Source organism: Camelina sativa, chromosome 8 (assembly GCF_030686135.1).
Source record: "Camelina sativa cultivar CO46 ecotype springtype chromosome 8, ASM3068613v1".
In the NCBI taxonomy this organism is placed as follows: Eukaryota; Viridiplantae; Streptophyta; class Magnoliopsida; order Brassicales; family Brassicaceae; genus Camelina; species Camelina sativa.
The window spans coordinates 1,633,130-1,648,439 of NC_141887.1; the positions used below are offsets into that span (position 1 = coordinate 1,633,130).

Here is a 15,310-nt window from a genome sequence, read left to right on the forward strand (position 1 = left end):
TAATTCTTGTTTTTAAACTAATCCGGTAAAACTCCAATATGTTCATGTGTTGTCTACTTTGTTCTGATTTATAGTATTTAATCTGGTCTCTCTTCTTATCATATATTCTCGTATGTTTTCTCTCTCAAATGATTTCATATCTATATGCTATGGATCTACAATAGTATCACTTTTAGATTTCTCTTTTCCTTTTTAGCCTGTCGCCTCTTTCATTTCCTTAATATTATATAATATTATAGACTTTAAAATAGGTAGTAGTAAAAATAACATGATCTATATAAGTATACTAGATTAGGACCCATCCATTGTGCGAATTTAAATTTTGTAAATTAAATTAAATTTAATAAAAATATATGAAAAATTTATTATACATTATTTATAATTTTTTTGCTATAATACAATGATTTATATCTATATACAAATAGTTTATGTATGTTACTATTTATAGTGTATTTTTTATATCTAGGTATACTGTATGTTACAAATATATTATTTATCACCACCTAGAAAATGTCTATATGAACAAATTAAACCAACTATTATATGTCTTTTTACTTTCACTTTTGCATAGTTTCCTTAATCACTAAAATTGTTGGCTCAAAAAATTTTGAATAAAAAATAAATTATATCATAATTGTGTATAACTAACTATGGAGAAAACCTCGGTTCTGTCCTCTTCTCCTATGGAGAGAACCTTGCGTCCAACCTCTTGCACCATGGAGAGAACCTTCGCTCCGCCTTCCTCCCTATGCGAGATAACCTTGCGTCCAACCTCCCCCACCTTCCTCCCTTGGGGAAATAACCTTGCGTCCAACCTCTTCCACCATAGAGAGAACCTCGACTATGTCCTCCTCATGTGTGGAGAAAACATGTTCACGTCTTTTAGCTATCTTAAAGTGGCTTGATCCAGCAACCAATGAAACTAAAGACCTTTTTACAACGTCACAAAATCTTTTGATAGTAACTAATATTAAATTTTCCAATGTATTTCATAGAAGTTTCTTTGACACATGATGATGTAGCCTCTGTCTCCAAGCTCCTATGGATCTATCAAGAACGATTTATGTTTTTTCAATCTATCTATGTTTGTTGTAGGCTTGTGTTTGATTTTTATCCAACTATAAGGTTGATGACATTCTCCTCTTTATCTCCTTTTGAGATTGAACGAATGATAACAATTATGTTTGCACAAAAAAAAAAAGGTTTATGACCAACCAATCAAGGTTGAGAAATTAGAAGTAAACTAATTTGACATAATTAATGAAATAATTGAAAATTATAAGCACGGTAATATATGAATCTCAAGTAATTTATAGATGAAAATATAAATTAAATAAAACAATCTTAAACTACTACAAGAAATTTTAAAATACAGTATTAGAAAAAGAAGATGCATATATTAATCTTCCATTTTTTTTTATCAACATATTAATCTTACCTATTCCAAATCGAAAAAGTAGAAAGTAGGAGTATATTTTGGTTTAAAAAAATAAGGAAATTTGTCTTCCCATTAAAAAAGTTTAACCAATAGAACAAAGTTGAAAGCAATATTTTTGAATAAATTATTTTGTTAGATGAATAATATGAGATGATTTGTGTGTTATATAGAAGTGAATATTTACATTTTTTAGAATTAATAATTTTATGTATATTTTCTTGTTTCCCGCTTTTTTGTAAGACGTACTATCGTTTGACGATAATAATGATTTCTGTTTAGTTGATCTAGTGTTATATAATCTCTGTTATTATCTTGCATTTGTGTATTCATCTTTTTTTTATGCTTCTTGTCTTGCAAATTAATAGAAATAATAATAACACCGTTAGTAATTTGTTAATATCAAAAACCTAAGTTATTATTCATAAAAAAATTTGTTAACACTTCAAAGTCAAAGATTGCGTAGTATGCATTATGAAATTAAGAAACGAAACAAAATTCAAAGAAACGATGACGAAAATACGTGGTAATATCTAGGAATCTTTATATATAGTTGCTTCGATTAGACAACAAACAAATTGCCTTCATGACTTGTTCAAAAACAATGATGTGTCAAACAAAAGGTTAATAAAAAACAAAGAAGAAAATTTAACCAAGAAAAACAAAAGTAATCGAAATTATTTTGTTTGGTCAAAAATATGTCATCATCTATTTGCTTATATAATGGGGTGTTCCTTTTCCTTTAGGATTAACAAAGTTTTTTTGATATAATAAGATTATAGTTATCTTATGTCATCATCTAATCTTGAAAGCCGTGATTTCTGAACGTTAAAATTGACATGTGTCACTATCTGATGTGTTACTAACTTTGATATGTGATTTCTGATCGTTAAAACTGATACGTGTCACGATCTGATGAGTTACTAACTTGAATATTTAATTGATAAAACTGTCACGTGTTACGATCTGGTAAATTTTTTAACTTTAATTTCTGGTCGTTAAAAGTAACACGTGATCTGGTGAGTTAAGAACCAAATTTTATATATAATAAAAAGATATAGTGTCTAAATCATTACCAAAAAAAGATATAGTGTTTAAATAATTAAGTGACTGAACTAGGCCGATAATGGGCCAACTTGTAGGAAATTTAGTTACACCAGGCCCAATTAATAAAAATGCCCATTTAAATTTCCTTTCATTTAAAAAGTATCACAGGCAAGGCGGTGTGCTTTCCTTCCTTCCTTCTTCTTCTTCTTCTTCCATAACTCTCGCCCAATCGATTTTGTGTGTGTGTTTTTTTTTTCCAATTTCTAATTTGCTTCTTCCCAATGGCGTCGTCTTCTGGATCAGCCGACGAGGATTTCCAATCTCGCGTTGCGAAGAGCTTCGGATCCCTCGCCTTCTTTCGTCCTTCTTCTTCCAAGTTTTCTACTACATCTTCTGCTCCGCCGTCGCGGCAGCAGCAATCCGGGTCGGTGTGGAGTGTCTCCGGCACAGAAGTTGAGAAACGGGAGTGGAATCGAGATTCGTACGATAGGGACGAGATTCCTTGTGCGTCATCGTTCGACGAGATTTTGAGACAGCAGAGGACCTCCTCTCGGAAGCTTTCGGAGGATGATCTCAAAGATATTGATGGCGGCGAGGATTTTGATGGTGACTGGAGTATCAGAGCCTCCATGGGCCTTGACCGCACTCTCGACGATGAGGTAATATCAATTTTGGTCTCTTAACCGTTGTTTCTCATTGCTTCGCTAGTTAAAATTTAGGGGAACATTGTTTGTTGTTGGTCCTTCTCTTGTGGTTTTGGTAGATTCGTATGAGAATTCTGAGTTTGAAAGAGCTTTGAATTTTACTATAAATACATATATATTGGTGTGTGACTTTGGGAGTATTTGTACCTGAATCTTTAACCTATATATGGCTTGTTTGTAGGCAGTAGTTGTCGCTTCATTGATAGTTTCTATGTATTATGCTTCTTTGCGTAGGCAGAGGAAGATGAGTATGATAAAGTGGCACTAGGGAAAGAGGATGACGTTGAAGGTTTGTCTATGAAAGATTCTCTTTCGGCACAGAAGTTGAGAAACGGGAGAGGAATTGGCTGGACTCGGGATCCTCGTGCTAACTATGTTGCTGCACAAATTAGGCTCAAGGAAGACGAAATCGAGGCCAATAAACTTAAAGCTTTTGTTACCAAACAACCCTCGGAAAGCAAAGAGCCTCACTCAGGAGGAGAGTCATCTAAAGCTGTGCCACCAAAACCTATACTCAAAAGGAAGGAGGATACTTCAGATTCAGAAGCAAGGACAGGCAAGCGAGTCAGGTTTGATGTTGTATTTGAAGAAACATTAAAGAAGCCTGAAGATACTTCTACTACCTCCTCAAAAAGCATGTCTCATCAAAGTAAAAATGGTGCTAGGGTACCGGATTACCTGCTAAATCCTTCCAAGTACACCCGTTACACCTTTGATCCATCTTGTGAATTGAATGATAAGTCCCCAACAGGAGAGTACATGGACATTCCCAAGTCTGTAGAAGGATTAGAAACTTCAGATTCAGAATCATTCAAGAAGGTGTCCTTTATTCCACAGAAGAAGACCAAGGACGTAAGAGAAGACGGTAATAACTGTAGTGAGGCAAAGCCTACTGTAGCTGGAGAGTTAGCAAAAGATGAGAGTCCAAGTGCAACAGAAGATGGGGTTACTGAAATAGGAGAATTAGAGAGTGGGGTTACTGAAATAGGAGAAATAGATAGCTCCACCAGTTTCCAAAAGAAAGGTCGTCAATATCGTGCCAAGCCAAGTGTAGATGAAACAGTTGTCTGATCGATTTTCCACGAACAAGTTGGTTGAAAACGCTGGAGGGAGATGAAGTTGGTGTCCATGAGATACAAACATGTAGCATCTTTTAGCAGCACATGTAATAAATTTTTATTTCCTAGACTTCTTTTTTACCCAAATTAGAGACTATATACAGCAAAAGTATGGTAACATAGTAAGAAACAGTTTGCCTTTGAGAGTGGTAGATAGAACACGCAGAAGAGATTCTAAAGCTACCTCAATTTCTTGGAAGCTATCTTGACCAGAGAAAGATGTTTGGTTTCAACCCTGGTGAATCGTTTCTGGGTAGATTCCAGGGTGGTTTTGAGCACGAAAACTGTAATCTACTTGTGGATGAGGAAGACTGCTTGATCATGGAGAGAGCCTCCTTTTCGTGAGGCAGGGGAAATAAAGATTTGTGAATTTGTGGAACTTAATGAGCAGGTAAAAGTCTGTTGATGCTTTGAAAGAAGGTAACGTCTTCTTGTTTTCTTTCGATTTAGTTCAACTTTAGATTAAAAACCCCATGGGTTCCATTTGTTTGCTTTAAAGATATTGCAAGCAAAGCTCTCGTTAGTTGAGCATTGGCTTATTGTTCCTTCAGTTCGGGATTCTGTTTTTACGGGGTTTCAGCTTATGGTTTGATCAAAAGTCCCAGTCGTTATTACAGTGTTTGTTAATCCGAAGATAGACTGGTCTGAATATTTCTGGTTGGTTTTAAATGATATGCCTATCAGCCTATATGTTTGTATTACGAAAACAGAGGAAAAATGGGAGGGGCGGACACAATAATACTGTTGTTGAGCCTTGAACGACTTTCATAAACTCTTTTGACGTTATTATGTGAACATGGATGACTCAGTACCACATATACACATATATCATGGATAACTCTTTTAACCATGGCCTCTTCATTTCTGCGTACGGATGCATGTATAAGATGTTACATTTTACTCTAATTTGACATTTATGAAAGATACGTGTGTTTTGGAAGGAAGGACACACCAAAAATCCGACTTGGTGTGCATTTAAAAGTCAGATGAAGATGGAGACGACTTGGACGTTTTGTTTTCTTTAAATCAAAATTGTTGTTTGACGTTTTGCTTTAAATTAGGAAACGACGTTCAACGCTAAGGTTTTACTTGGAATATCGTTTTCATATTCCAGAAAATTTCTGGGTAATATCACTCCAAGGACCACACGGTTCCACAAAAATTGAAGTCTTAGTTGGAAGGTCAACCTCAAACCGTTGTGTTTTTATCTTGGATCCGTTCAGAAATTTCAGTGCAACTAGAAGCAACACATAAATGCTGCCATTTAATAAAATTTGCTTAAGAGGTTTATATAAATAAAAAAATTCCTCAGAAATCTATCAAATACTAATGTTTCAATTTTCAAACAAACCGAATATTTTTATAGTTAAATTAATAAATTATTAATATATAAATATAAATTAACATTTTAGGATTCTCTTATATAAAGATTTTTCTAAAAAAAAGTTAAGAACGGAAGAGATTACAAGAGAATAAATTTGGTTTTTTCCTTTTACGGCAGTTGTATTCATTTAAGATGAATTAACAATGTTTGGTTTAGTTGAAGAAAAAAACACATGGTACCGTTGGGTAGGATAAGACTACGATTGGAGGTTACACGACAACCATTTAATAACATCAGTGATACCACTGGATCGTACTGCCTGTGCTATGGTCTCTTATTGATCTTTATATTTTTGTTTTGGTTTTTGGTTTAGTTTCACAAAATTTCCAATAGAAAATGAATCCATTGTAATTGAGTGGATCTATCTGGAGAGAAGAAGATACGAGACTCTGTCGCAGGTGAGTTTGAAGTCTCTTGCTGTTCAATTCGTGGTCTTTTTTCTCATTATCTGTTAACTTTACTGCATTAACGAAACTATTCTTATTCCAAAATAGATATGGTTACCAAACCGGTACATATTTGAAACGAGTTCATTGTTTATGTAATATGATATTGAAACTTCGTTTGCAATTTCTAGTCTTCGATCATAACGACTCACACAAGTGACAACTAAATTTATTATTTTATATTTGACTCTCTGTGGTCTTCGTGTATGTTGTTTTTTTTGTTTTTGAGTAAATGACTCACAGTGAAGAGTCTTTGTGTATGAATTTTTTTTTTCTTGCGCAAATTTTTTTAGCAGAATTTGTAAGTGCTAGAATTTCATTGAGAGTTTCTCCTTAATTTCCTCGCGTTTTCCTGACTTTATTGAATCAGATAGACAGATACCAACAAAAAGAAAAAGAAAAAATAGCTGAATTGTTGACTCCTGAATAATCGACAATATGGTACATTTACCATCCTGTATTATTCACCAAAAGTTATACTTATAAAACTATGTTACCACCCATATAATACACAACTTTCAATTTTATCAGAGTTTTCCTCAATGGATTTTAAAGTTTCAAATGTGGAAGGAAAGCTTAGTACGCAACTGATACAAAAACACGTTGCACAAAACAAAAAAAAAAAAACTGACACAAAAACAATAAAATCAAATCACCTAAATGATAGTTCTAAGACTAATCGTGTTTCGTTTTTACACGTTATATACGTAATCCGTTAGCAGAGTCACTCTTTATAAAAATGAAATTTTGATTATGATGTGAATGTCTAAAAAAAAAATGAAATTATGAAAACGTGAAAAATATTAAAACAGCGGTATATAATATATATGTCATCACATTTATATTCTAGAAACTTAAGATTGGTATCACTAGTACCACTCTGACAAGTCACACATTTGACAGTAGTGCACATAATAATATCAAAATGTATCTGAGAGTCCCCATGAGTTTGTTAAACTAATTTTCCATGAATCAACATATAACATATTTCCATGGGTCCTTAGATGACAAGATTGCCGTTTAAGTCTCACACAAACTACACATGAAGTCTTTGGAAACCCACGACAGTACATTTTCCACAAAACGAAAATTTCCACGAAAATACATTTTCCATGAATCTTAGTTAAACAAAATAATTTCATCTCACATGCCTAATGTTCCTGTATACTCTTCTCATATACATATAACACGTGTATTTATGTACTCCAACTAGTTTTTTTTTTTTTTTGGTAAAAAACTCTCCAACTAGTTGGAAACTTGTAATACAAACAAATGACACCATTCACACGCTAAGGTCAGAATTGTATAATAATCGGAATAATCAACTAAAGCATATCATATTGTGTTACTCGGTCGAGACTTCTCGACAGTTATTAAATATCACTTAAATATTGACCGAGACTCACGAACTGCCAAATCCGTTTAATTAATTAGGTTTTTTTCTTGCTATATATAGAAACTAAGTGTCCACTCTCTGATTCCATATCAACTAAAGAGAACTAAAGATGAAGCCAATCTCCAACACCAACGAAGAATTTGAGATGACGCTGAAGAATTTAACTTGGAACGTGAAGCAAATACAAGACAACTTGTTAGAAGAGATAATCACACCCAACACAAATACAGAGTATCTCCAACGTTTTCTCCCCGAGAAGTTCGACAAAGAGCTCTTCAAGAAAAACGTACCGATCGTGACCTATGAAGATATTAAGCCTTATCTCGACCGTATCGTTAATGGAGAGTCATCCGATCTTATATCGGCCCGACCTATCACCGGTTTCTTGCTAAGGTACATATATATATATATATATAATCTATATATAGTATTTTTTTTTTATTCCCTAAAACAGCTACATGCTTAATTGACGTGTAATGTTTTGTAGTTCGGGAACTTCAGGAGGAGCACAAAAGATGATGCCATGGAACAATAAGTACTTGGACAATTTGACATTTATCTACGATCTTCGTAGTCAAGTAATAACCAAGTAAGTGTAACATGTTTTTCTTATATTGTTTGACGATTTTTAATTGGATCAGACCGATGATGATAAATCTCTTCTTGCTCTGTTTAGGCATGTGAAAGGTGTGGAGGAAGGAAAAGGGATGATGTTTCTCTTCACTAAACAAGAAATCATGACTCCTTCTGGCTTGCCTGCTCGAGTCGCAACCAGCAGCTATTTCAAGAGCGACTACTTCAAAAACCGGCCATCTAACTGGTATTACTCTTACACGAGCCCTGATGAAGTCATCTTGTGCCCTAACAACACCGAAAGTCTCTACTGCCATTTGCTCTGTGGCTTAGTCCAAAGAGACGAGGTTGTGAGAACGGGTTCCATCTTTGCTTCAGTCATGGTACGAGCAATCAAGGTTCTTGAGAATTCTTGGGAGGAATTGTGTTCAAACATCCGATCAGGTCATCTCAGCAACTGGGTCACAGACTTGGGTTGTCAAAGCTCTGTGTCTTTGGTCCTTGGAGGGCCACGTCCTGAATTAGCAGACGCAATTGAAGAAATATGCAACCAGTCTTGGGAAGGTATAGTCAAAAGACTCTGGCCAAACATCAAATTTATTGAAACCGTTGTTACGGGTTCAATGGGACAGTACGTTCCAACGTTGAACTACTATTGTGACGACTTGCCTCTCGTTTCAACAACCTACGGTTCCTCGGAGACTACATTCGGGATCAATCTAGATCCTCTGTGCAAACCTGAAGATGTTTCTTACGCTTTCATGCCCAACATGTCTTACTTTGAATTCATACCTACGGATGGGGACAACAACGATGTCGTCGACCTTAAAGATGTGAAACTTGGATGCACTTATGAACCCGTGGTCACAAATTTCGCTGGTGAGCTTAAAAAAATCGATCATGACTTCAATAAGATGCTTGTGAATATGTTTTTTTTACATGGTTTTTACTAATGTTTGTGAATATGTTTTCATTTCTTGTTCAGGATTGTATAGGATGAGAGTGGGAGATATTGTATTGGTGACTGGTTTCTACAACAATGCACCTGAGTTTAAGTTTGTAAGAAGAGAGAACGTGGTCTTAAGCATCGACTCCGATAAAACTAATGAAGAAGATCTGTTTAAGGCTGTGGGTCAAGCAAAGCTAGTACTCGAGTCATCAGGTCTCATTCTAGAAGACTTCACCAGTTATGCTGACACCTCGACATTTCCTGGTCACTACGTGGTTTACTTGGAAGTAAAGGCCAAAGAGGGAGACGAGAAGATGAAGAATACACAGCTTGAGCTCGACGAAGAGGCGCTCTCCAAGTGTTGTATGGTAATGGAGGAGTCGCTTGATAATGTTTACAAGAGATGTAGGTTCAGAGACGGATCGGTCGGACCTCTGGAGATAAGAGTGGTGCGTCAAGGAACGTTTGATTCTCTCATGGACTTCTTCATCTCACAAGGTTCTTCCACCGGTCAATACAAGACTCCCAGATGCATTAAGTCAGGGAAAGCCTTACAAGTATTGGAGACATGTGTGGTAGCCAAATTCTTCAGTACTTGATTGTTCTTCCTTGGATTATATATATAGGTTCAAGTGATTTGTTGTGGTTTCAATAAATTTGATGTGTACTAGTTTGTCTAAATATATATTTTGATTAAGTCCTTGTTTAATTTTCTTCTTTAAGATGGAAACTAAAATAGAAACAGAGCATTTTATTAAATCTGCCTCTGGACCGAAGTTGGAAATGGTTTAGTTTGTAAGTAAACTTTGAGATGGAAACTTTAATGGACTTGGAAAATTGATAAAGCTTTGAGATGAAACCAAACCCTTCATTCCACTTCACCCACCTGAGCCCATGAATCCATGACTACCAAAATAACTAGGGGGACAATCCGGTTTTGTTTTGTTTCGGTTCGTTTTTTTTTTTTCGATAAAAATCGCTTTCATAGAAACGAAAACCAATTTAACCATTTGTAATTTGGTTTTGTTTTGGTTTTGATGTAATTCGGTTTAGTTATTTTGTTTCCGGTTAAACAACTAAATATATAAGTAATTATTTATTTAATATAATATGTTTATCATATGATAATCTAATCTATAATCAAATATTGGATTATTCAGTTTGGTTTGGTTCAGTTACACATTTGATCAGTTTTGTTTGATTTCGGTTTGATTTGAAAAATATGGTTTAAATTGGTTCGGTTTTTTTCACTCCATCGGTGAAGCTATAGCAAGGACACAAATGCATAATGGTGGGCCAGTTACTATCTTAAATCAATTTAAAACGGGTGAAAATCTGAAGCTCCGAGAATCTCTGTAAACTTGAAGCTCCGAGACATTTTTTTCAAAAACTTAGCTATGACATGACATGAGCAAATGCAACTAATTAACATTGATACCAAACAAGTTTCAAGTATCGCATGCGGAGACCTAAAGATCCATGTGATATCGTAAAGATCATGAACTTCTTCTTCCTGACCTCGGCCACCTTCAACCTAACCATTTCCAAAATTCTTATATTTTCATGTCTCCATATCCTAATTTCCACTTAGGTAATAGATGTATCAATTGATTTTGTGCATAATTATATATGTAAAGCAAAATAAATAAATCACAAGTTTGATCATTGTCTAGTCTTTCACTTGGTACCATAAGGTCCATAACAATAACACATCCGTTTTCCAAATCCTATTTTGTAGCATAATTTCCGTATTTGAGGCATACATATTCTATTAATATTGTGTGATTTTTTTTTTAATTTGAGCATAACAAATCAAATATACGATCAAAATTTCAAAATTTTAATGGATATATATATATAGATATAATATATGGTATTCAATAACCAATTAAAATATTGAAACGAATACAAATAAAAAAATATCAATGACAATAAAACAGTTGCAATTATTTATATTTGTTTTTTTCTAAAAAGAAAAAGAAGAAAGATCAGAATGTTGGATCCGCACTCATTCCTAATTTGTGCATAACACTGCTTGCCAAAACATGCGAAGCTAATAAGCTCCCAAAAAAAAAAAGATTGAGAAAAAGAAAAAGAGAAGTAGAGAACTATGAACTCAAAGAACGGTCCCACTCCGCACCATTATATATTATATCAACTTTTCTTGTAGATCCTTCTCTTTATAAAACCCTTTTGTCACCTCTTCTTTCCTCATAATATCACATCAGCCTTAAGTAAAAAAAAAATCCTTACATCCTCCCAGTTACTTGTTCATCACCTAGCCAAAGCTCCATGTCCTAGTCACTCCCAAGATTCCCTCTCCTACAACTTAGTTCCTTTCAAAGTCTATTGTACATATATATAGACACCCGTGCTAGCAGTTCTTTTTGTTTGTGTGTTTGTGTCTGTGTGTTTACATATACGTGTGAATTCATCATTTGTTGTAAAAGTGGATCGGAGGTATGGAAAGGGACCGGTTCCACCGGAAACATCGGCGGCGGCGGATGATAATCCGTCCTGGAACGAGACTGATGTCACCGCCATGGTCTCCGCTCTAAGCCGTGCCATCGAGAACCCGACAGACCCGCAGGTCAAACAAGAGCTTGATAAATCGGATCAACTTCAACAAGACCAAGGTAATTAAGTAATACTATACATATAGCTTTGAATTTGATCATCTGTCTCTAAGAATTAACAGCTAAGTCTTTTTTTTTTTTTTGTTAGCTAGCTGATGTAACTTGGTTATATAATAAGTTAACTAACTAAAGACTTACTATTAACAACCCTTTATTGATTCTCTTAGTTAATAGTTAAATTTTGGGGGAAAAAAGGAATTTGTATAGGTTAGGTTCGAGTTGAAGTACCTCAAGTTCAATGCATCTGTCATTTAATTTACTTTCCGTAAAGAACTTTCCTTCTGTTTTTTGAGTTGAACCACCGATCAGGATACTACGTGTCTATCCTTTTCTTTTAATACATCTACTAGATCTTTTTTTCTTTTCAAAGTACAAGTTAGATATATTTTATTAACCTTAACCCTCGCAAACATATATACTTGCTCCGTTTCAAAATATAAGTTGTTTTTAGAGAAGTTTTTTGTTTCATAATATAGTATGTTTTCAAGTTTCTATGCAACTTTTAGATTAGTTTAGTATTTTATATTATGCAATATTGTTTCTGATTGGTTGAACTCTTTAAAAGTAAAGACTTCTTAATCTGCGTGATTTAGTTAAAACATTCTATATTTTGAAACGGAGGGAATATAACCTACATATTTCTTCTTCTTACCTAACTAGATAGAGTAATTTTGACCACGCATGTTCCTCTGTAAATTAGTTGTCTTAGATATCATTCTCTGTCAACTTTATGGTTGTCTTTTTTATCAGTATTTTGAGGTATTTCAACATGATTAACTCGTTTTTTCGGTGCTTTACTTATAACTTAGAAGCCAAAATGTCAAACGACTCAGGCGCAAAGTCTTAAATCAAAAATCAAGTCTTAGTTTATACTTTTATTTAGTGATAATCACAAAATCAAATTTTGTTATTTGAATGCTAAGTTAGATTTATATATGTCATTCTTGAACACACAAAAAAGGACACCCGAAAAATAATCATATATAGAAACAAATATCCAGTTAGTCTTTCTAAATACGGTAAAAACATAAAATTGGGAAACATTTTGAATTGATGACGATTCCTTGTGAGAATGGATCATAATTTGATTAGTTTTAGTTTACTTTTGTGGATTTTAGTGTCATTATGTAGCTGTTTGACTTTCGCTTGTTTGACAAGAAAAACGAAGAAAATTACGCTGGTTATTGAATCAATTACTCAACTCGAGTGTATGATTCAAGCTTTGTATAATTTGTATGATTTTGGTTCAGTACAAATGTCTAGTAATCCAAGATATACTTGGATTGCAGGACTGGTCACCCGTATATTTAATTCCATCTAAAAATGTAATCTTTTGAGAGGAATAGTATATGATATATTGTGGAAAGTTCGGACCATGAAATCACATAGTTGATGCGTTTAAGTATTATTGTAGGCATCATCTTTAGTTAATTAGATCGTTCATTTTTATGTTTCTTTGAAGTCATAAATAGTACTAAACTAATTAATATTCTCTTCAATTATTCTTTGCTAAAACTAATCGTTATAATCACACACGTCATATAATTCTTCTCATGCATGTAGATTGCACATGCAATATGTAATTAATTTTATTCTTATGTCATGTTCTGCAAGATCAACCAAGAAGAAGACACTATAGAGGCGTAAGGCAGCGACCATGGGGCAAATGGGCGGCCGAAATCCGAGATCCAAAGAAAGCAGCCCGTGTCTGGCTTGGGACTTTCGAGACGGCAGAGGAAGCTGCTTTAGCCTACGATCGAGCCGCCCTCAAATTCAAAGGCACCAAGGCTAAACTAAACTTCCCTGAACGAGTACAAGGCCCTACCACCACAACCATTACTCATGCCCCAAGAGGAGGTAGTGAATCAATGAACTCACCTCCTCCTCAGCCTGCTGATCCATCTTCTACTACTACTTCGTGGCCAATGACTTATAACCAAGACATACTTCAGTACGCTCAATTGCTCACGAGTAACAATGAAGTTGATTTATCGTACTACACGTCAAGTCTCTTTAGTCAGCCTTTCTCAACGCAATCTTCATCTTCTTCTTCCTCCCAACAGACGCAGCAACAACAACAACAGCAGCAGCAGCAGCAGCAGCGGGAGGAAGAAGAGAAGAGCTATGGTTACCATTATTATAACTATCCAAGAGAATAATCTAATTTTATATATTATCGGTCGATCGAATCAAGATTATAAGTCGCTACCATCTTCGTTTAATTTGTTTTTATTTTCGCAACCTTCGTTGCACCGAAATATAAATGAACGAGAGGCATGTATAACATTTTGTTTTTATTTCGTTATTGTTGGTAAAATTTGGATTTGCTGAAGTTATATTTGTTTTTATTTCGTTATTGACATGTTACGTACTCTGATCTGTCGGTCGTAAAGGTGTATCATCAATAACCTCAATGAACATGAACTGCATGCAATACACATATAGATAAAACTCCTAATCTTTATATAAGTTGGTGTTTGAAAGAAGGAAAGAGGTTTGGATTATTGATCAAGAAAAGTTATAGATAATAACATGGTTTTAACAAGACAACTCTAAATATCTAGTAATCATAAGTACCTAATATGCCACTATCCTGATTTACTGAAACAGAAATTAACGTGTAAATGCATCGTAACAACTTGTTTACATGTAGTAAAAGTAATATAACATGAAATAGGAACAAGATTACTATAATGCAGTATCCATGCTTAAATATTTTTTCCATCTATATATGAGTAAAATCATTAACCAAATTTGGGTGATAAGATTATTCCGTCAAAGCATAAACTAAGAGAAAAGCAAATTGAATTACAAAAAGACAAAAGAGGAATTTTCCTCGAGGTTTAGTCGTGGTCCCTCTCGATATAGATCTCCCCACACTAAGTAGTTCGCATAGACGACGCAGACGATACTTAAATGTTTTTTTGTTAGAGTTTTCTTTTTTCACGTGCAATTATTTTCTTAATATTAAACTTATAGGAGCTTGAAGGTTCTAAATTAAACACCGGTACACGAGATATTACCAGACTTTTAGAGCTTGGCGTCTAGGACATTGTTTGATCTGTATAGGATAAAACCATAGTTTCATTTCTTACATAGGTAAACATCGTTAATAGAAGAAAAAGACAGATAAGCATTGACTATAAGTCAAACAAATCTTCTTTGTAGTTTTGGGGAGAGGGGGAATCTTCTTTCTAGTTTAAGTGTGCTGAAACGATCTCTCACACGATCACTACGAATATCGCAATCACTAATCATTTAAAGAACAAAAAACGTGTTTAACCAAAAATATCGCAATCCCAAACCCAAAAGTGAGACTTATCTGTCCACATATTCATGTGTCTTTTTTTAGAACGCATTTTTATGTACATGCATCTATGCATGAATCGTACTTGATCGATTATATATATTCGTGGTTTATGTTTTTTCTCTTATTATTACCATTATTATTGATACATGTGACTATGTGAGAGTAGGACAAGCAAACTTGGTATTGAGATTTAGATCGAGCTTGCCCCACCAGAGATAGTACTTTAAACACCGTGTATCTCTTTTCATTATTCTATCTCGACTTTGATTGGCCTTCCTCTCGTGATCGTCTCAGAATATATTCTGCATATAT

At 34.4% G+C, this 15,310-nt stretch overlaps 3 protein-coding genes across 4 annotated transcripts; all 3 read left to right on the forward strand.

Moving 5' to 3' along the window:
- The first annotated feature begins 2,638 nt into the window (after window positions 1–2,638).
- On the forward strand, window positions 2,639–4,992 carry LOC104705579 (uncharacterized). Its single transcript, XM_010421603.3, has 2 exons — window positions 2,639–3,141; window positions 3,421–4,992. The coding sequence occupies exons 1-2, from the start codon at window positions 2,764–2,766 to the stop codon at window positions 4,255–4,257; spliced, it is 1,215 nt and encodes a 404-aa protein (XP_010419905.1). The 5' UTR covers window positions 2,639–2,763; the 3' UTR covers window positions 4,258–4,992.
- A 733-nt stretch (window positions 4,993–5,725) lies between these two features.
- On the forward strand, window positions 5,726–9,811 carry LOC104705580 (4-substituted benzoates-glutamate ligase GH3.12). Of its 2 annotated transcripts, none has more exons than XM_010421604.3 (5): window positions 5,726–6,086; window positions 7,591–7,923; window positions 8,018–8,119; window positions 8,207–8,982; window positions 9,089–9,811. In XM_010421604.3, the coding sequence occupies exons 2-5, from the start codon at window positions 7,640–7,642 to the stop codon at window positions 9,649–9,651; spliced, it is 1,725 nt and encodes a 574-aa protein (XP_010419906.2). In that variant the 5' UTR covers window positions 5,726–6,086; window positions 7,591–7,639; the 3' UTR covers window positions 9,652–9,811. The 2 variants fall into 2 exon arrangements, with proteins under 2 accessions (XP_010419906.2, XP_010419907.2); XM_010421605.3 differs by having other exon boundaries at window positions 5,843–6,086; window positions 7,630–7,923.
- A 1,255-nt stretch (window positions 9,812–11,066) lies between these two features.
- On the forward strand, window positions 11,067–14,020 carry LOC104705581 (ethylene-responsive transcription factor ERF113). The gene is made up of 2 exons (XM_010421607.3): window positions 11,067–11,688; window positions 13,303–14,020. Exons 1-2 carry the CDS (start codon window positions 11,595–11,597, stop codon window positions 13,845–13,847), a joined length of 639 nt encoding a protein of 212 aa, XP_010419909.1. The 5' UTR covers window positions 11,067–11,594; the 3' UTR covers window positions 13,848–14,020.
- The last annotated feature ends 1,290 nt before the right edge of the window (window positions 14,021–15,310 follow it).